Genomic DNA, 23027 nt, shown 5'->3' on the forward strand with positions numbered 1-23027 from the left:
ACCTGAATGCTGATGTTGATTCTCTTAAATGTAAGTGCATTGCAATAAATTTGTTTTTAATTTAAACACTACTCTGACCTGGCGCTCTTGTTTAGTTTATTCAGTATTTGAGCCTGAGCAGTCAATTTCCAGGTCCACGCACTATCATAAGGAGCAACAGGGATGTTATTCATCCAAGTAAGCTCTGATACAGAAGCTTATTTAGAATGGACTTCTACCCATACAGGGATAAATCGAGGGATCTTGGATCGGTAAAGATGTCTTGCATACTTTGCCTACTTAGAGTAATGGGTTAGTGCCACCTGATAGTTCCTCCTAGAAGGGTTTACTTACCAATCCATGTTCCCTCACCTTCTCCCTGTTCCACTGGAGCCCTTGATCCATTGCTCCAAATAGCAGAGTTTATGGGTATGGTGGAACTTATGACCAATTACACGTGACAGTGCTTGGGCCTGATCAGCCAATTTCCAGATCCTAACACTGTCACAAGGGGCAGCAGGGACATTATTCATCCAGGTAACAATTAATTTACAGGACAATTTTTATTTTATTATGCTCAATATGTTCAAATAAAAATGCTGAGGCAGAGGCGTAACTAGAACTCATGAAGGGCCCACCTGACCCCCGAGGGCCCTTTCCAATGCTCTTGGGACCATTTCCATCATTCCTGGGGCCCTTTTATCTAGTCTGGAAGTCACAAGGAAATCACAAGCAAGTCGCAAGACTTTGAGGTTGAAGCAGGGTGAACCAAGCCTTACGGTACCACAGCCATCTTTTGGTGGTGAAAGTCTAGGGCCCAGTCGCAAATGCAACTTTTGCAACCCCGCCAGTTCTGCCACTGTGCTGACAGTTTTGTACTACTTTAAACCCCCATTCACACTTGAAAAATTTGTTGCACGTTTTCCATACCACATTGATGCTCAAACATGAGCATCATGCTGACGCTTGTTGCTTGAAAAAATACACAAATTTGTTTTTCGGGCAGAATCATGTATTTTTGGCCCTATAGACTTTTACTAGAGATTCTAGTAACACGTGACACAAGCATTGTGACTAATTTTTTTGTGCATTTTTTCTGTGTTTTGTGTATATCAACTAGTATCCTATTCCTAGCAAAAATGTAAACAAAAATGGAGGATTCAGTAGTTTTCATGCTGGATGTGGAAACCTTCATCTGCCTCATGGTAGCCTACAAGAACCTCTACAATCCCAACGATTGCCATTAAAAAAAATGTGGCTAGTGGAAGAGGGCCAGGGTAGAAAATGGCAGAGTATACTTGGCTCAAGACACCACAACACTACACAGAAAAATCAGGAAGCAGATACAAAGATGACGATGACATATGATGTCACAGATGATGCTGCATTCCTTTGGCCAAAACAGAAGTTTAAAGAATTGCTTCATAATAAAAAAATAAACTGGGTAACATAGAAAATACTGTAGGTACAAATAGGGACAAATCTTCAATGCGTGGAATCCTCCCCAGAAATAAGGGACATTCTTCCTTCTCCTTAGGAAAACTAAAGAACACATGCAGCCTTCTTGCACCTGCCATGTCCAAAATTGCCCAGAGACAACTCTTTACAGTTTGGAATTGCCCCAGAAACCAGGAACATAGTTCCTTCTCCTTAGGAAAACGATATAACAAACGTATACTTCTAGCACCTGACATGTCCAAAATTTTCCAAAATTGTCAAGGGACCAATCTTTACACTTAGAACCATCCCCAGACATCAAGGACATACTTTCTTAGAAAACTAAAGAATAAATGCAGACTTCTAGCACATGACAACTCCCGCCTCCCATTGCGGAGACTCAGCCTCTCTGTTTGTCTTTGTCAACAGAACAGCAATAGAAGGGAAATTTTCAATGGGTACACTAGTTATAGTAACAGCCAGGATTTCCTCACGTTGGAGGGATTTCCTTTCACTTCCTGCTTTGACTATAGGACAGGAAGTGAAGAGAAATCTCCCCAATGGGACAACAGAAGCAAAAAAAAAAAAAAATAAGAAAAAAGAGCTGACAGTGGTTATAGTGCTCCCTTAAAAATAAAAAAAAGTTTTGCACTTAACCACTTCCATACCGAGTCATGTAAAATGACGTCGGCAAAGTGGTTGTCTAGATCCGGGCCGCCGTCATATGACGTCGCCCGGATCTCCCCTCTACTGCGCGCCCCCGGCGGCGCGCAGCGGTGCGATCGGGGATGAGGCTCGTCCCTCGGACATAGCCCATCCCTGATCAAGGTAAACAGCCAATAGAAATTGGCTGTTTACCACGTGATCGGCTGTGTCAATCACAGCCGATCACATGAGCGGCTCCAGCACGAGCCGCTCGTTCTCTCTGCAATGCGCGCCCCCGGGGGCGCGCAGAGCAGTGATCGGGGACGAGGCTCGTCCATCGGACAGAGTCGATCCCCGATCTAGGTAAAGAGCCAATGAAATTGGCTCTTTACCACGTGACCGGCTGTGTCCAATCACAGCCGGTCACAAATGTCAACAGAGAACACGGTAACTAGCTGTCACCGTGTTCTCCTCCTCACACACTGATCCTGTGTGAGGAGGAGATTGTGGTAACAGCTAGTTACCAAGTACAGTGCACACTAAACACACTGATTGCCCCCCCCCAATAAAGAGCACCTGTCACTAGCCTATCAAAGTACCCGAGTACCTGTCACCAGGCCATCAGGTACTCAGATGACAGGTACTTGGGTACTCTGATGGGCTGGTGACAGGCATTCGGGTACTCTGATGACAGGTACTCAGGTACTCTGATGATGGATACTCTGATGACAGGTACTCGGGTACTCTGATGACGGGTACTCGGGTACTCTGACAGGTACTCGGGTACTCTGATGACGGGTACTCGGGTACTCTGATGACGGGTACTCGGGTACTCTGACGGGTACTCGGGTACTCTGATGACAGGTACTCGGGTACTCTGACAGGTACTCGGGTACTCTGATGACGGGTACTCGGGTACTCTGATGACGGGTACTCGGGTACTCTGACGGGTACTCGGGTACTCTGATGACGGGTACTCGGGTACTCTGATGACGGGTACGCGGGTACTCTGATGACAGGTACTCTGGTACTCTGATGACAGGTACTCGGGTACTCTGATGACAGGTATTCGGGTACTCTGATGACGGGTACTCGGATACTCTGATGACGGGTACTCGGTACTCTGATGACAGGTACTCGGGTACTCTGATGACGGGTACTCGGGTACTCTGATGACAGGTACTCGGGTACTCTGATGACAGGTACTCGGGTACTTTGAGTACCTGTCAACGGAGTACCCGTCATCAGAGTACCTGAGTACCTGTCACCTACCCATCAGAGTACCTGAGTACCTTCCACCTGCTCATCAGAGTACCTGACGCCTGAAGTACCCGAGTACTTGCCGCCTGCTCATCAGTACCCATCACTACTCATCAGTACTCATCAGTACCTATCACGTATCAGTACTGATCATCAGTACCCATCAGTACAGTATCACCTATCAGTATCAGTACTACTCATCAGTACCTATCACCTGCCTGTCACCTGCCCATCAGAGTACCCGAGTACCTGTCACCTGCCTATCGGAGTACCCGAGTACCTGCCACCTGCTCATCAGTACCAGAGTACCTGTCACCTGCCCAACAAAGTACCCGAGTACCTGTCACCCTTCATACAGCCACCATGTCCAAGTCCAAAAAGGTTTATATACGTCCTCCGTTTAAACCTAAATTCCGGTGTTATGGCAGCAGATAGCTGCCATAACCCTGGTATTTTTTTAAACGGTGGACGGTTGGCTTTCCGATAAGGGTGGTCCCAGCGGCGGATTCGCCGTGGGATCACCCTTCCGGGATGGCGGAAGAGGCGACCCCTCCCGCCGCGTTCCGGTCCTTTTCCCCGCTTACCGGACCCGCCGGCAGCGGGGAAAACGATCCGGTCCCGGATCCTTACAGACAGGATGTCGAGTGAGGGCAAGCTTGCCCTCACTTGACTCTATGGTCTTGGAGGACCGGAGCTACGGAAAATGTTGTTGCCTAGCAACCGGTTTAAAGGTCCTTTTTTTTTTTTTTCATTTTATATAATAATTTTTTTTTTTTTTTTTCTATCTTTTAGTGTACTTGTGAGATCTGAGGACTTTTTGACCCCAGATCTCACAAAAAAGAGGTCCTGTCGTGCCTATTTCTATTACGAGGAATATTTACATTTCTTTTAATAGAAATAAAAATGATCAATTTTTTTTTTTTTTAAACGGTGTAAAAATAAAAAATAATAAATAAAATAAATAGTAAAAAAAAAAAAAAATTAAAGCGCCCTGTCCCCGTTAGCTCGCGCGCAGAAGCGAAAGCATACAGAAACCCCGCCCACATATGTAAACGGTGTTCAAACCACACATGTGAGGTATCGCCGCGATCGTTAGAGCAAGGGGAATAATTTGAGCCCTAGACCTCCTCTGTAACTCAAAGATGGCAACCTGTAGAAATTTTTAAATTGTCGCCTATGGGGATTTTTAAGTACCAAAGTTTGTCGCCATTCCGTGAGCGTGCGCAATTTTGAAACATGACATGTTGGGTATCTATTTACTCGGCGTAACATTATCTTTCACATTATGGAAAAAAATTGGGCTAACTTTACTGGTTTCTTATTTTTTAATTAAAAAAAGTGAATTTTTTCCAAAAAAATTGCGTTTGGAAGACCGATGCGCAAATACGGTGTGATAAAAAATATTGCAATAATCTCCATTTTATTCTCTAGGGTCTCTGCTAAAAAAAAATATATAATGTTTGGGGGTTCTAAGCAGTTTTCTAGCAAAACAACTGATTTTAGCTTGTAAACACCAAATGTCAAAAATAGGCCTAGGCAAGTGGCTAGGATGCATGATGGTGCGCCTTGGATGTTGGGCCCCTCTATATGGCTAGGCTGTGAAAAAGTCTCACACATGTGGTATTGCCATACTCAGGAGGAGTGGCAGAATGTATTTTGGGGTGTCATTTTTGCTGTGTACATGCTATGTGTTAGGAATATCCTATAAATTGACAACTTTGTGTAAAAAAAAAAAGTTTTCATTTTTTTCCCACATTTTCCAAAAACCTGTGGAAAAAAATGATATGTTCAAACGACCCATAATGCCTCATAGAATATACGTTGGAGTGTTTGCTTTCCAAAATGGGGTCATTTTGTGGACTTTTCCATTGTATTGGTTCTCTAGGGCCTTGAAAAGTGTGATAGGTAGTAAGAAAGTTTTATGTGTATTTATGCTCCTAGAACGCCTGAATGTGCTTCTTGGACGTGGAGTCTCTTTTTGTGGCCAGGCTGTGTAAAAGTCTCACACATGTGGTATCGCCATACTCGGAAGGAGTAGCAGAATGTATTTTTGGGTGTAATTCTTGCTGTGTACATGCTATGTGTTAGAAATAGCTTATAAATTGACAACTTTGTGGGAAAAAAAAAGAAAAAAATTTTTTTTCTTCATTTTCCCAAGAATTGTGGGAAAAAATTACAACTTCAAAAAACTCACCATGCCTCTTACTAAATACCTTGGACTGTCTACTTTACAAAAAGGGGTAATTTGGTCGGTATTTGTACTGTCCTGACATTTCAGGGCCTCAAGAAAGGAGATAGGCAGTCAGTACATCTGGTGTGATCAATTTTCAGTAATTGGTACCATAGCTTCTAGACTCAATAACTTTCACACAGACTAAATAATATACACTAATTTGGGTTAATTTTACCAGAGACATGTAGCAGTATACATTTTGGCCCAAATGTATGAAGAAAAATTAATTTTTTGCAAAATTTTATAATTGAAACTAAAAAAAAAGTGTTTTTTTTTCAAAATTTTTGCTCTTTTTTTGCATATATCACGAAAAAAAAAACCCCAGTTGTGATCAAATACCACCAAAAGAAAGCTCTATTTGTGTGAAAAAAATGATAAAAAATTTTGTTTGGTTACAGTGTAGCATGACTGAGCAATTGTCATTCAAAGTGTGAGAGTGCTGAAAGCTGAAAATTGGTCTGGGCAGGAAGGGTGTCTAACTGCTCTGTATGGAAGCTTTTAATTCCACTTAAGGCATGCAGAGGGGGATCAGGCAGATAGTAGAGGCTGTCATCCCACATCACAGTGTAGGGATTTATAAGGGTGTACAACATAACATCTTCACATTTTTCCGCCAGCCGAAGTCCGGCGTGTTTGATTAGCCTGATAGTGACTTGGGATGGCTATGAGCCTTAATCTTTTTATATGTATAGGAGCCTGACATTTTTTTTGCCTTAAGCATGCAGGGAAGAATCAGGCAGATAGTAGAGGCTGTCATCCCACATCACAATCTAGGGAAGGGACAAGATTTATTAGTGTGTACGATGTGACATCATTACGCTTGTGCACCAGCCAAAGCTTGGCATGTATCATCACCCTGCTATCACGGGAATAGTGACTTGAGATGGCTAAGAGCCTTTATCTTTTTATAAATATAGGAGCCTTATAGTTTTTTTTTATTTTTTTTAAGTTTTTTAAAGTTTTTTTTTAAATAAAGCAAGAGTTTTTACATACTCACTATGGACCTGTATCTTTCCTTTTGGTGGTAACCACTGGAGGCGGAGGTGCTTTTTCCAGCTTTGTCCAGGATGCCATCAGAAGATAACTTAACCTGAGCGTGTTTGACCATTCATAATTTTATGGTCCACAGTATTTGGTAAGAGGCTGCTCTGAGTGGTGATACCTGGTGGTGGAAGCACTTTGAAAACTGGGAGTTAAAGGCACAGCGTGTCAACACATGAACTGTCGTTGTTTACACACACTTATTGGGACACTTTTTATTTTACTATCACTGAAATTTTTAGCACATGTTTTATGCTTTATTCGTTATTTATGTTATATGTTGAAACACTATTTTTATTATGAGGCGCTTTTTGTTTTTGTAGGTCGCTGCTTTTAGGGTCTTTTCACACGTTGAAAATTTGTGTGCAGTTCCTTATCCATCAGCGAGGCCAAAGCTGGGGAATGGGTTAAACATTTTCGGCTCAGTTCTTGGGCTTTTGGTTCTGGCTGGCCCACCTGTGCTATAAAAAGGGAGACAGCTAAGATCCAATTAGAACGTGGGTACAGGTCGTTTGTAGACTAACCTGCGGGTACAAGTGTGATGCTGAAAAAAACGGGGATCGTGGAAAGCAGCCAAATCTTGGGCAATGCCATAATGGACTCTCACATCACCTAGGTATGCCTGGGCCACCAATACATTATCTTAGTTAGGATCAGGGACAGGACATTGTTTGTATGGTACTGTCATACTGCATTTTTACTGTAAAGTTTGAGACTGGTCTGAAGTCGTGCTTGGGGTTCATGTTGGTTCAGGCGTATTCCAAAGTACTTGGTTCTGTAAAGCACATGTGGAGAATGAAGTAACAGGACTACTGAGGGTAAGTTCAGCAAAACATGAGGAGTGTAGTTACTATGGGTAACTGAGTGAAGAAACAAGCTACATGGTACCATATCAGCATCCCTGAAGAAGATTGCAAACTTATAATTTTGAAACGAGTTGGATGTCTAATTTCATATTGGCTTTTTGGCTAAGGATATGGCAGCCATACCTTTCAGCTGCCATTATATAGATATGTACAAGCCTTATTCCTTTTAACAATTAATACTTTTTATCTTGATGTACAATAATATTTATAGTTTTTCATATTTTCGTTTCTGGAGTTTTTCTGTCTGTTGTACCCATAATAGTCCATTCCCTTTGGAAGATATTTATTTGTTCTTAACAAGCTACAAGCAACCATTTGGTTAACGTGGTACCTGGTAAGGTGACAGGTCCTCTGGTAGCAAGGGGGTTGATGTATGTTCTGGCTCCCTCCCTAGCTGTTGGTATCCAATAGCAACCAAATCCGAACGTTACAGAGATCCATGGCCTGTGTATGGGGTATGGGAAGGACAGAGTTAAGTGAGAAGCATGCAAGAGGTCCGCGCTAGGTGCTCGGAGTGACAACATTCTGTTACTGGGAGTGAGTTAACAGAGGTATGCTGGACTGCTGGAGTGGGCGCAGGCTCAGCATGTCCCTCCTAGTGCAAAAACCAAGTTATCGTGTGTAGTTACATAGGACAAGTCACTTTCAGAGGAATTCTGCATGTAAAGGCTCATCTCTGCATTGGGGAACTGCCTTAATGTTAGATTCTTCACATGACCGCAGTCTCCACCAGGTCCTGGCCTTAGATCAGTGCACTCCATGTGAGAGGTATCCCCATGTGCATGGGCAAAGTATTCCCCCCCCCCCCCCAACAAGTGTTACTGGCCTGCAGCAGATTAAGGTCTCCTGCCTTGCTCTGGTATGTGACAGAGATGTGTAAATCTCAGGACTGGGTGAACAACAATACAAATTTTCTAGCAGGAAAACAGTTCTCATATATGCATTTCATCAGTGTATCAAGCTGTTTGCCCGGAGTTCAGCTTTAAAGGGAATTTTCCAATTTTGGGTACATTCCCAAAAATTCAGTACTGAGAATAGTTAATCTTTCCAGTTAAATTTAGTAATGAGAATACTTTATCTTTGTAGCTACATTCTGGAAATTTTCATCCCGGGAGCCTCATATTGAAACTTCTAATTTCTTTTAAATGTATTTCTATATATTTACTTTTTCCACATGCACACAAGGAATCAGAATAGTTTGGAAATACAGAGAGCAGCTGCACTGTGTGAGTACCTTTCTACAAGCAGTTTGCCTTGGATGTATTCCAGTGCAATAAGTGAATGTAGTTTTGAAAGTGAAATTGCATTTTTTCTGTATTGAACCCAAATGTCCTATCTCTAATGTACAAGCTGTAAAATAGCCTTTGAAGAATAGTCTTTGATTCTTGTTTACCAAACTGAACATGATTCATAACTATTTGCAAGCACTCTTACAATGTTTCATTACAAAAAGCTTATTTTCAAGACGGAGGCTAAAATAGTCCCTGTAGCTAAAGAAATAGAAAGTTGTGGAACTAGGGCATTAAAGGTGCATTCCCTTCAATTTAAATCTGTTCACTATTCATTTTCCATTTAAAGTAATAATGGAGATACAGTACAGTCTACCTGTTCAGTGGTCTAAAATTGAACCTCAGGCTGGCCGTGCTAATTTTCATGCTCATATGAGCCATGGCGCACACGTGGCGACCTGTTTAAAGGCTTGCCTAGAATCATTGCTGGATGGTCTTCAGCTTTACCCTGATGACTTATGTTCCTAAAAGCCTTCTTGATCCTGTTACTGACCTGTCTGACTCCTCTTTGGATACCTCTTGCCTGCTTATGTTTGTTACTGGTTTATGTTACTGACCCTGGCCTGGACTTTTGACTAAGATTCTGCCTGCTGATTTTGTACCTTGGCTGTCAGCATGTTGCTGATCTCTGCCTGTCTATGACCTGGACTTTGATTGTGATTCTGCACCTATCTGCCTGGCTGTTACCGAACTCAGCTTGTGACCTTCGTCCTCGTTTCTGCTCATCCAACATGAGCATCTCCAAGTTCAAGGTTGCTGAACCAACTTACTGACACCTGTGCCCTAGCAGTCCCTGTCTCTACCAACAGGAGTGTTTGGACAGGAATTGTGCAAGAGGCCACCCTCAGGGTTCACTAACTGGTATGTGACACAGGCATCAATTTCTTCATCTGCCTACCCCTTTATCTTAAAGCATATTCTGGATGGCTTCAACTGTGGCTCTCAGAGACAGAGGCTGCACCATTGCCACAGCTTCTGACATACATGGGGAAGGCATGAAACATAACAGTTACCTTTGTAATCCCTGGAAGTTTCTCCAACTATTGACAAGCCATAGTAATATTATCACTTCCATGGCAGTCTATTATTTATTATGTAGTTGCCAACTAGGCTTATTCTTTTCTTTACTATATTTGCTTTACCTGATATTGTTATTAACATTCATATTTTTTTTTTTTGTAATTAACTAACTCAATAACTTTTTCCTTGTCAGTTTGTACAAGTTGAGCTTTGGGGGAATTTTGTTCCATATACCCATTTAAGGGCATATACCATTTTTTTTTGCAAAATAATAATATATGCACCTAGATTGATTTAGAAAATTGCATTTGTTACAGCAGTTCTAAAGGCAAAAGGTTTTTACCTAAATACATTCTTTGCATTAAGGTAAAAATGTGTACAGCTCCCCACACTAACCGCCTGCCCCCCCCCCCCCCGCCCGACTTATACTTACCTGACTCCGATCCTGATCTAGCGATGTGCACGGGTGCAGCGGCTGTCTCCTTTCTCTCCCTCCTCACAGGGCAGATTGATAGCAGTGGGAGCTTTGTCTTTAACACAACCACTTCCTGTTCATTTACCATTATATACAAAAACTGCTGCCACATATGAACTATTCAGCGTATGAACAACTCATGATGCATAACCAATAAATATAAACTCTGCTCTAGGATGCCCTCCAAGACCCAGTTTTTCCCATGTTGGGTGGTGTATTCTTGCCTCTTGCCCAGTACTTAAACCTTGTGCTGATCTGTTGCAATGTTACAGTATATGTAGTGTACGTTCCTGGAGGCTGCGCACCAACAACTGTGGTGTCCTACTGGACCTTTTAGATTCCTAAAAAAATTGAAACGCTGGGCGTGCCACACTAGTTTATACAGTCCATAAAATATTTTATTTTGCAACAAAAGCTAATGGGGGGAATTCAATTATAAAAATTCCGTGCCTTTTCTGCCATTAATTTCTCTTGCTAATGTGTTGCCCCTAATTCAGAGAACATCTGCACCAGTTTGAGTTCTAATAGCGACTCATGCGCCAAATTAAGATAGTTCTGATATGCCAAGAAAATGTGTTTCTCGGGCTCTATGCCCCCCCCCCCCCCTTCACTAATGTTTTTAGAGCAATAACCATAGGGTGAGGAATACCATCCTGGTCTGGGTTGGAAGCCAAAACATAGAAACGTTTTTTAAAAATTCCAATTTTGTTTGGGGAGAGGGAGTGTTATAATGAAACAAACTCCCTTTTGAAAGTTAAAAGAGAAATATGGACTTTTCTTTTTTTCCCCCCCAATCATACTTACATAGGTGGATGCAGCATCGGTCCCCGCGCCAGCTTTAAAGAGGTTGTAAACCTCCAAAAAAATAAAATACTGTATATACTCGAGTATAAGTCGACCCGAATATAAGCCGAGATCCCTAATTTTACCACAAAAAAGTGGGAAAACGTATTGACTCGAGTATAAGCCTAGGGTGGGAAATGCAGCAGCTACTGGACACAACTGGACCACCATGAGACACAAAACAGGGGCTGCGGGCATGGTACAGGAGATGGCGCAGGTCATAGTATAGGCATTGCACAGGTCATGGTAAGGGCATGGCACAGGTCAGGGCACAGGTGATGGTACAGGCATGGCACAGGTGATGGTACAGGCATGGCACAGGTGATGGTATAGGCATGGCACAGGTCATGGTACAGGCATGTCACAGGTCATGGTACAGGCATGGCACAGGTCATGGTACATGAGATGGTATAGGCATGGCGCAGGTGATGGTATAGGCATAGCACAGGTGATGGTATAGGCATGGCACAGTAAGTAAAGGCATGGCACAGTATGTACAGGCATGGCACAGTAGGTATAGGCATGGCACAGTAAGTACAGGCATGGCACAGTATGTACAGGCATGGCACAGGAGATGCAGTGCTGCGGGCATGGTACAGGAGAATGTCCTGTACCATGCCCACAGCACTGCATGAGGAAATGCAGGGGCTGCAGAGGACTCTCACTTACCTGTCGGTGAGGAGTCTTCGGCGCCAATACGTCACCGCAAACGCGCCGCCGATGCTCGGGAAAGCCCAAACACGTTCAGCTATTCCGGGGCATGCGGCACATGCGCAGTGATACGTCGGCGCCGAGCGGCGCCATTTTTAAAAATACACTGAAGCCAGTGACTCGAGTATAAGCGCGAGGGGGGCATTTTCAGCATGAAAAAACATGCTGAAAAACTCGGCTTATACTCGAGTATATACGGTACATAAAAACATGAAAGACAAAGGCAAAATGAGCTAGTAAGCATTGCATACTAGCTCATTATGAAATAATTACCTTAGAATGAAGCTCCAGCAGCGGCGCCGGCTAACCATTGACACGGCTGACATGTTCACCCCTCTTCCGTCTGGGTTCATATCTTCCGGCATGTGCGCAGCTGTTTCTTCAGAGAGCATGCGTCAGTGATGTCACATAGAAATGAGCGTTCAAACACCGCCAATTGCTCAGTTCTTATAGCTCCGTGAGCAGAGAGCTGGTGAATGTCAGTCAGCAGCTCTCTGCTATGCCCCCTCCCCCCTCCCGGCGCTCACTGGAGTACTGGGCTTTGGAGGGGATGGAAGCAGCTAGCTAAGAGGCTGAGCTTTGGCTGTACTTCTCCTTTGAATTCTGCTTTAACTTGACTATGAACCACCAATGTGAGAGAAAAACATCTGCTGCTACTTACATTTACATAGATGTGTCCAACAAGTATTGTGTAACCATCCCAGGCTGTTAAATATTCTATTCCTGCAGAGGAAGATTAAAAAATTTAAATTTAAAAAAAAAACTTCTATTACAAACTGACTGGGAATTTGGAATTTTAATCTGCATAGTGATGCATGTTTCATCTTTTTATTATTATTTTTATTTATTAATATTTTTAGATCTGGCTCCGGTTCAGTATACGTTATTTGGACACAAACATTCTTGTTCTGGATATTTAAAATATTATTACAAATAGTGACTTGGCTTTTAAACCTAGTGACAAACTGAGCATTGGCAGTCCCCTGATGATGCCATCTGCGGCGATACGCGTTGGGTGGGGCCTACAGATGTGATGTCACCACTCACAGCCTCCAGGTACTAGGAGGATGGTGCTTGCTGATTAGGAGCATTTGCAGTGAATATTATATGAGGTGTAACTTGTAAGTGCGCACTTTGTTTTGACCATTATAGCTTAGTGGTAATTTTGTAAGCATACCTGGGGAGCACAGAATTTGGAGTCTTGGGCACTTTTGGTGTCAGAGAAGTAGATTTTTATTATTCTTATAAATTTTTGATTTCTGAATATACCTTTTGAAATGTGTTTATGTATTATATGTTGCTTGTATTATTGTTGTATATTCATGCAGCCTGCATTTAGGGTAACACGTGGCTGAGATAGGAGAACTTTATTCCTAAGGCGGATGGCTCCATCCCATTTTAGGAAACACTTGCTTGGCCTGCAGTTTTTTTATTTGTCAATTACCTGCAGTATGTGGCCTCATTAACTTTGATGTCCATATTATACCTCATGCCCTCAACTACCTTACGTGATCCGTCTGAGAAGGACCTTTTTATGAACTTTGTTGAGATTCTTTTTTAGGTTGAGTACTTCCTCTTGGATTTAACCAATCTTTTTGCTTTTGAGCCTGATCTATGTAAAACACAATATCCTATGTAATATACATGATCCTGGTGAAGATGGCATTCCCACAAAACGCGAATTGCAAGTCTACAAATTCGACAGGCTTTGCAATCAATGAAAGTTTTTTTCTGGTATATCTCCAGAGAATTTTTAAGTGAATGCTTTTATTATTGATGTGTATAATAAAATGTGGTCTTTTAAATGTATCACTGTGTAAGGGTGGTTCTCAAAGGCATATGTAAAGTCCCATTTCAAAATTATTGTATGTCTTTGCTGCAAAGGAATAAAAGCTTCTCAGCAAAGGTTTCCCTTAAGGACTCATTTACTCTTGGAGTTGTGATTGATACCCCACAGGAAAATGATTTGCAGTTGATTGCTTATCAGAGGACAAGTTGACAGGTGGCTGGGAGGCAATGTGATGCCTCCTGGAAGCCTGTTTTAACAATTGGAAGGCCATGGCACTGCACTACAACGACCTGCATTACACATAGGGAGTGGTTGGGGGACAATAAAACCAGGGCTCAACCATCTATTTTTACAACCCCCGGCTGAAAGTGTAAATCAGTTCTTATGGTTACCATATCCCTGTGTCAGTGGTAACTGCAGTTCAGAAAGACTTTGAAGTTCTGATCCTTGCAGACAGTCCCCGCCTGTGTTCATGCTCCTCCAATGCATTTCACCCATAATGGACTTGAAGTATAACTAAAGGCAAAACTTTTTTTTTTTTGTTTAGTTTTGAATGGATTAAAGATGGATTAGAACACCTTTTTTTTTTTTGCTTTCTGTAAGCCCATTAGGGAGATTCTCCTTCTCTATTTTTTTAATCATTATCATTGAAAGTTAAATAAAAGAAAATCCCAAATTTTAAAAAGTAATAGATGGGAAATCTTCCAATGGAGACACTGGATCTGGTGACCTTGAGGAGGGAGGGATTCCCTTAATTTGCATTGATTTTCTCTCCCTTCCTGTTTTGGCTATGGGACAGGAAGTGAAGGGGAAATCTGCCCAATGGGACACAGAGGGGGAAAAAAAACTGACAGGGGCTTTAACCCTCCCTTACTCTCCCCGAAATGAAAAAAAAAAAGTTTTGCCTACAGTTCTATTTATTCATAGGGGTTCTCTTGATCTAATGTGAAAAAAAAAAAGGGGGGGGGGTTCTCTATGGTTAAACCCATTATCCTTGCAGAACCACATGCTCAGGATTAGGTGTTATCAGTGCACCAGGCCAGTGGCTACCAAAGGATTTTATACAGTGTGCTGACCCGCTATGCTCCAAAAAAGAAAAAAGAAAAAACCTCCTTTGTGTATTCCTTCCCAAGCTTCATCTTCAAATCTGACTACAGAGCATCTTTAATTTCAGCCGCTCTGAAAGTGATGATATGATTTCGGCAAGCTTAAGGTGTCATTTCCTGCTCCCGTTAGCGACAAGAGGAGAGGGTGCCGGCGATTTGTTTATAATGGATTGAAAGGAATTTATAATTTATGGCGTATTTTAATAAAAGAGGACATATTAATATTAATGCTTCAATCTGCAGCTCTGAATTGATGAGGCCTGTCTCTTTCTTCCAGTGAACCTGGTGTCTGAAGCTGAGCAAAGGGTCGTGTTTATAACTGCTCGAGTACACCCGGGGGAAACGCCGTCTTCTTTTGTGTGTCAGGGTGAGTGACTGTCAGTCTATAACTTTCCAGCAGGTAAAAAAAATAAAAAAAAGACATGAAGCTTCGGGGCCACAAAGGCTGAATGCTTTTTTACTGCAGACATAAACAACTTTCCTGGAAGTGAAATGTCAATGACAGGATACACCTAGGGTAGCCAAGTGTTCTCCACTTTTATAGTCCTGTCCAAAACTCACGCTGTGCCATTAGATAGTAGCAGACACATGTGCAGATAAGAAGCTACATAAGACTAAGGGCCAATTTATGTTTATGCATTGTCGATGCAGGTGCACAAACAAGCACGTTACTGCAACATGCATTATTGAGGATGACAATCGCAAACACCACTTAGAGCTACAATTTGAATCTTCCGGTCTGCAGTGCCCTAGAAGCACATCCCACGTCAATGCTGTACAGCAAGCAACAAACACACTGATAACTTCACTCCATGTATGTTTATTGAAAATATCTAGCTGGTAGACAGTCCCCACCTATATGCATATTCCTCTCACGCTTTTCACCCATAATGGACCTAAAGGAGAAATACAGCTCGTTTGGCTGTATTTCTCCTGTAGATCACAGGAGTGTAGTTCGTTCTGCACTCCTGTGATCCATATTCAGCAGACAGGGGACTTAAGCCTGCTGTCGGCTGATGTCACAGCCGGTCCAGGCTTGAGCAAGATCATGACAATGGAGTCGGGATCTGCCCACATGCCTGGACTGGCACCTGGTTCAGCCTCTCAGTGAGCCTCTAAGAGCCTGAGCAAGCCACTCCCACCCCTCCCACAGCCCAGCGCTCCAGAGAGTTACAGTGTTCCCTGCCAATGCTTCTTACTTAGATACTGCTGTTGATAAATAACCGGTGCCTCGAGGATTGGAGGAGTGTGTAACCTCCTTCTATAATGCAGTGATCGGGTCTAGCAGCCCAAATCTAAGCCTGAGCACCAATGGAGGTGGTGAAGTCAGCAGTTCCACTGAGCTCAGACACCAGCCACCAGCATATATTTTGCAGGGGCTTTGGCTGTGAATGGAGTGCTATGAAAGTGAGAATAAGGTGGTTGGGGGTGAGCTTTAAACAGACCCTAGGCTCAATTCACATGGTTTTAACACTATCCTGAGGCACTCTATTTTCAGCCACGCGACTGTAATTTTCTAATGTAATTGGATCAAAAATAGCTGTCACTTTTTGAAAATAAAGATGCCTACCCTAGTGTGATAGCTTTGTGAATTGAGCCTCCTGTCATTTGGCCATGAATGGTCTTCGTAAGAGACAACTTCACCTTGTCTATTTAGGCAAACTGATAGTATCACTGCCCCCTTGCCTCGCAAACCCCTTCTACTCACCTTACCAGTGTCCCCAAGCCATCAACAATACTCAGCACTTCAGGTATGGAGGGGCATGTGATGTCCTACATTGCAAAAGAACACAGAGTTAGGTATGTTTGTATTGCAGAATTTCATGCTTCAAGATTAGGTGTTCCACCAGTGTAAAGTATAAAGCAACTGATTCCGTAATGTAATGCATAACATGACTGCTTTGGTACTGCTTTGAGTCACTAACCTTTGCCATTCACATTAAGCAGTGCAATAAGCACAGACCTCTGGTACAGACTTGACTCTCATCACGTTACTTAGCATTCTGATAGATGAGTAACAATTTATGCATGCACAGGTCTGCCCATAGAAAATTATGGCTGTCCATGGTGCATGGTATGGACATACATTATTGACTATGGCAAGGCCTAGGGAACTAGAAAAGAATTAGGCCTACAGCTCATGTTACATTACCGTGATTAATGCATCAAAGAAAGTTTTAAATATAAGAATAAGTAATGTGGCATACTTAGTATCCACTCTAACATTAGTGGTCAGTTTAGAAGTAGTGAAGAATTACCCCCTTGCATTTGTGATCAGTGAAGGTGGGAGATCAATCCACCATTTCTCAAAGCTCAAGGAATCTCTAGCAACCTCAGGAGGAAACCTAGGGTTCTACGGAACACTGGCTTAGGCTTTAGCAGTGCAGAGGGCCACTATGTATTTGAGGTCTATACTGTCAATAAAGAGGGCAGGGGAGATTGGATTTGGTGTTCTTTTGTAAAATTATCTCTACTTGCAAGCACCACAGAGCATCTGAATTTTCCAATCTCAGTCTTCACAGGCCATCCCATAGATATCAATTGTCCCTCATTTGGAGGGACTATTCTACTTTTAGGAAACCAATCTCCCATCCCTCTTTCTTCCTCAGTTGTCCCTTTTTTTTGGCCTGATGTAAAAACCTTAATAAATGCTCTTTAACTACCAAAAGTGTTTTTCTAAAGTAAACTATTCATCTAACCTGCTAATTACTGCATTTGTTACTTTGAATAGCCAGTCTAAAGGAACATGGGGTTGAAAAAAAGCTCTTTTCAGTTTAACAAATCATGTTATTTACATTTATTTCTTATGGTCTGCAAACCTGGGGATGTGACAGGGGTGTGACCTATGCATACAAAATTTCTAGTAAAGGTGTCCCTCTATCTTAAAACAAGCACAGGGAGAAGGGACACATGACCATAGGACTCTTTAATGGTTAAAATAAATGCCAATATACTGACAAAAATACATAGTCAAGGGCATAAACCAATTCCCACCACACCACCAGACGCAGACACAAACCAGAGCTGCTTTGCTGCGAACAAGAAATAGAGAGATAGCCAATTGGTTGGTTATACCTTTATATATTGTTAGAAGCAAAAGGGGCTCTGGTTAGTTCAGAGGAAGAGGGCATCGCCCTTGAAACGTGTAAGCTGCACCCTGGCAGATTTATTTTAACCATTAAAGAGTCCTATGGTAATGCACCTTATTCCTATGCTTGTGTTTTAGTACTGGTTTTAATTGAATTAAAGAGGGCAGCAAGGCTATATTACAGCTTAACAACTAGTAGATTTGGTGGGTGCATCAGTTTTGTTTTCTTAGGCTTTTTTCACTGGTGATCTGGCTATTAACACACCTCCTTTATAACAGTGCCCCAACTCTGGATGAATGAGCATAGGGGGCACCTTTGGACAGTCTGGGGGGAGGGTAGTGTTAGAGTCGGTTCACACTAGCCCGACTTGTCAGGCGACTTGTCAGCCTGACAAGTCGCGCTTCCTCGCGGTCCATTGACCACTACAGGACCCGTTCTAATAGGAGCGACACAAGTCGCTCCGACTTAGAAAAAGGGTCCTGTACTACTTTGGGGTGACCTCAGAGCGACTTGCATAGACTTCCATTATGTGAAGTCCCTGCAAGTCGCTCCAAAGTTGTGGTGCATGGTAATGCACAAGTCGCCCCCGAAGTAGTACAGAGTCGTGTCGCCCCAGTGTGAACCGACTCTTAGATGTATTAGCAGATTTATATATGCTAACAAATACTTTATAGACGTTACAGCAAACAGTTTATTTAAGTTTAGAATTGTGTTGATCATTGTAAGCACCCCTGCTAGTGTTAAATGGTTTGTCTCATCTCCATAACCAATACATTCTGCTAGAGAGCTTGTTCCTTTGAAAAGCAACATACTAATTGGTCAGATTACCAGATGAAAATAGAAGAAAGCAAGCCTAAAAAATAAAATTAATGCAGCCATCAATTCCAAGAATTGGTAAGCTGCAATGATTGCATTTGGGTATAATACCACTTGAAGTCCAGACTGCATTTCACCATGTGTCTAGGATCAAAGCGCTCAGCAGCTGAACAGAATATTTTAAGATTAATAGAGGTATTTGGAGGCAATTTATGGTGCCTGTGCTACAGGTATACCTGTATAAGTGACAGAAATCCCTTATTTACCATCCAGAAACTCTTGAAAACAGGCAATATGTACATGTTCTGTGCAGCGAGGTTCACGCTGTAGGGCCTACATGCAGAGGCCACGGGCTCCCTCTTCATGAACACTCTGAATAGTGCTTGGACATGTTTGCCAGCTGCCTTTAAATAGGTCTGACCGGGCAGACCATGATCGTCTGTGAGCTAGCTATGGGCTCACCCCAACATGTTGCCTGCAGCTTGAGAAAACTTGGGGGGTAGGCTGTCAATGCTATATGAAGGCAGCACATTGTGAAAGTCCACTTGTTGCACTAAGTATACATTTTCTGCTTAAAGCAGATCCAGGGCTGCCTGAGGCTGAAGTAGGATTTTCTGTAGTTTGTTCAGTTATTTTTTAAGGAGTCTTGTCACTCTGCTATGCACTATTTGCATCTAAACTGGCCATAGAGCATTACTTGTATATTTCCATTAAAATAATAGTTCTGTAGATTAATGAACTATCTACACAAAAGTACAAAAAAATAAAAAAAAAATGAGGGCCTTTGTATAATTACTTGTTCTCTTTAAAGGATTGGAAAGTCTCATTTATGTTATTATTACCTGCTCTGTGCAGTTGGTTTTGCACAGAGTGGCCTGGATCCTCCTCTTATCGGGTCCCTCGTTGCTGCTCCTGGCCCCTCCTTCCTGATGAGTGCCCCCACAGCAAGCAGCTTGCTATGGGGGAACCCGAGCCGAGCTGCAGCTCTGTGTATCCATTCAGACACGGAGCTGCCATTTAGCCCTGCCCCTTCTCTCTCCTGATTGGCTAACTGACTTTGATTGACAGCCACGTGAGCCAATGTCTCAGCCAATCAGTAGGGACAGTCCTGGACAGCCAAGGGACTTGTGGACATCGCTGGATACAAATGGGCCTCGGGTAAGTATTAGGGGGTGCTGGAGAGGCTGCTACACCCAGAAGGCTTTTTATAATAATGCATAGAATGCATTAAGATAAAAGACCTTCTGACTTTACAACTCTTTTAAGCCCGTCATAGCTGAAAAAATTGGGAGCATGATTAAAATGGAATTACACCTAAAAATAAAAATGTAATATATTACAGATTGTAAATAGAAAAAAGTTTACTGCACTAACAGTGTACCGTAATCAGCAGCCAGCAAAAACTAAAGACAATTCGCAATACATACAACAAACAAATATCGCAACGCTAAAAAATGTAATATTAGAGTAAAAGTGCAATGGTTTTAAAGTGCATATATATCATGTGCAAATAACAATTGAAATGAATAAACATCCATAAAATGTATATATAAAAAGTGCATATATTATTTGACAACACGTAAAAATGTATTTTAAAAACAGTCTATGTGTTTAAGAAAAAGCACCCAAAGTGCAAAAAAGTGCAGGAAACTCTTCCTATGTAAAGTGTTTCCACCTTAATCAATGTGTGCACCTCCACCCATAGATGAAACAAGGAGGGCGCTTACCATACAGATAGGACCTAATAGAGCTTATACTCTTTAGGTCGCATAGACATATTAGTCACAATATCCACAATATCGGAATGGATTCAATGGGTTCAATGTGACATCTCATATCCCAACATGTATGTCCATGAATAACATCTAAAAGTACCCACACAAATCAGATGTATCCTCCTCATGAGCTCTATAAAAAAGACGACTTAACATAGTGTTCACTGGAAACAATGTATATATATTATGATGAGCTACAAATACAACAACTGTGAAGGATGCGATAATGAAGTTGTAACTTCCTCCACCTGACGCATTTCAGAGAGCAAAAACTCTCCTTCATCAGGGGTATGGGAGGTGTCACTTAAAGTCAGTCACATGATATTGCATGTAGACATTACTTGCATCCTCTTAAAAACAAAATCTGAAGCTTCTGCTTTTCCACCCAATTTTTGACACCCTATATGAGGCTTGTTCATAGGAAAACAATGGCAGGGAGTTGTAATTTTAGATTTTTTTGTGGTAAAACAGCCACAAGTGTGGAAAACAGGTGTCACTGAGACCTGAAAGGCTCCCTCCCTGAAACTCCAAGACTATAATGAATGTTCTCAGGTTGGATTCAAGTATTGAATTCCCTGGAAACAGAATGGTGTGTAGTAATATGTATACATTGTGTCGTGTGAACATTGTAATTTATTTTTTGTATATGTAATAAACATTTTTTTTACATGCATTAATAAAATATATAATTCTTTATAAACATTTTTTCATTTGTATGATCAAACATAAAAGTGCCTAAAAAGTCCCAATATTCAGGGGGAACAATTTTTGTATGGGTATCAAATTAACACCGAAATTAGTTCCTTTATGATCATTTATGATCTTTATGATTCCAACTGATACAACTGATACTAAAGAAAAATTGAAAATGATCTTAAAAACTGGAATATTAGGCAAATCTCAAGATTTGGTAGAGCAGCCATCTTAAAAATGATGGTGTTTCCTATACTAATATACTTATTCCACAATAAAAAGGAGTAAGAACAATAACACTAATACCCCAAAAAGGGAGTGTCAATAAATCTCACCCACTCGGCGCTATGGTGCTAATGCCACATATAATAGCATATAAATGAACAATTACACCATCAATACCAAAATTAATTAAAATTGATGTTCAAATCACCAATATTTGTAAACCTTTCGGATTTCAGCAGCTGTTATATATATATATAAAAACATGTAAAAACAGGTGCATACATATAATAAATCACATGCATAGCGCTGTTAGTGTATGCATGTGATTTATTATATGTATGCACCTGTTTTTACATACTTATTCCACACCCTTACAATCGACATACCACCCATTTAAAAAAAAAAAAACTCACGAAAGCCAAAAGAAACTGGTAACTGGAAGAAAAATGGGCAAAAAAAACATCCACAAATCCAACTTAAAACTCTTACACTCCCCAAATCAAAAGGGGGAATCATTTCAGAAAGTATTATTAAGCAACACACTTAGCGAGATCATTGCCATGCCAAAAATAAAGATTGGGTCGAACTAGAAAGATCTTGGCCCCATCTACTTACACGATTTCTCCCATGGCAAACCCATCCCATTATAGTTTGACAATCAAAAATCATCTCCTGCAGCACTATATAAACTTTCCACAAACCCTGGCCCCCTAACGGCTTTAGCAAATAATCCAGATTTTCCTCCAGGAATAAACAACAAAACTCTTCTTCAAGCCAAAGAGAATACTCCACTTTTAGATCACCATTGTCTACATAAAGGAAATTTGAAACCATACATAAACCTAAAAAACAAATTCAATAAAACACCTCCTAATACTGGCTATACTTACAACTTCACCCAAAATAATAAACAAAAAGACTTGATGGCAAGACCCCTCACAACTTTCGAACAAATATGCAGTAACCAACCCAAACCACTACAAAAAGTCACCTCACTAGTATACAGTTGGATCTCACAACCAACTGCTGACTTACCAGACAAATACAAAAAGATATGGGAGGAGGAAGTAAAAACCCATATCTCAGAAAAACAATGGGAAAAAGCTTGTGTTTTCACCCATAAATGCTATGAGTACTCGCATTCAAGAACCTCTTTTAAAATACGCACCCAATGGTACATTACCTCTGCTAAAATCAAAAGTTGGTCTCCCCAAGAGACAGACATTAGTTGGAGATGCAATGTTAGTAAAGGGACCCCTTCATCTTCATTTGATGGTCATGCCCCAGAATCCCAAAATATTGGCAACCAGTCAAAAAATGGATAATACACATCACAAAAACACAATTAGATCTAGACCCGGCGTGCTGCCTTCTCCATGTTAACAATCTCTCTTATATATAAATATAAAAATTCATTGGTAAGACATCTTCTAAATGCAGCCAATGCGCTCATACTGCTACAGTGAAAAAAAAAACAGACTCATACCATCAATAAAAGACTGGTTACTAAAAATAAACTCAATTTACGAAATGGAAGAAACCATTGCTATTAAAAAGGAAGCCACTACACAATTCCATAAATTGTGATTACCCTGTTGAGACTCTCTGAAGACTATAAAACTTTAACTGGTTCATGACACTATTCTAGAACCTAGAACCAGAAGACAAATGACTGTGTGATACATTCATATTATGTGTTCAAGATGAAAATTGTTGTATATTTTGTTTATTTTAA

The 23027-nt window shown here is 41.4% G+C and overlaps 1 protein-coding gene across 4 annotated transcripts in view; it reads left to right on the forward strand.

The window, feature by feature from the left end:
- The window catches only part of AGBL4 (AGBL carboxypeptidase 4), a 2933082-nt gene that overhangs the window by 2286854 nt on the left and 623201 nt on the right, over positions 1 to 23027 (forward strand). For 3 of the 4 annotated variants that reach the window (XM_082266214.1, XM_082266215.1, XM_082266216.1), the window contains exon 7: positions 14972 to 15061. The exons of the other annotated variant lie outside the window; for it this stretch is intronic. In XM_082266214.1, coding sequence (XP_082122340.1) covers positions 14972 to 15061 — 90 coding nt within the window. The remainder of the gene's footprint in view (positions 1 to 14971; positions 15062 to 23027) is intronic. 4 annotated transcript variants of the gene reach the window in all.

The sequence above is a fragment of the Pelophylax lessonae genome (genome assembly GCF_965119305.1).
Source record: "Pelophylax lessonae genome assembly, chromosome: 8".
Classification (NCBI taxonomy): domain Eukaryota; kingdom Metazoa; phylum Chordata; class Amphibia; order Anura; family Ranidae; genus Pelophylax; species Pelophylax lessonae.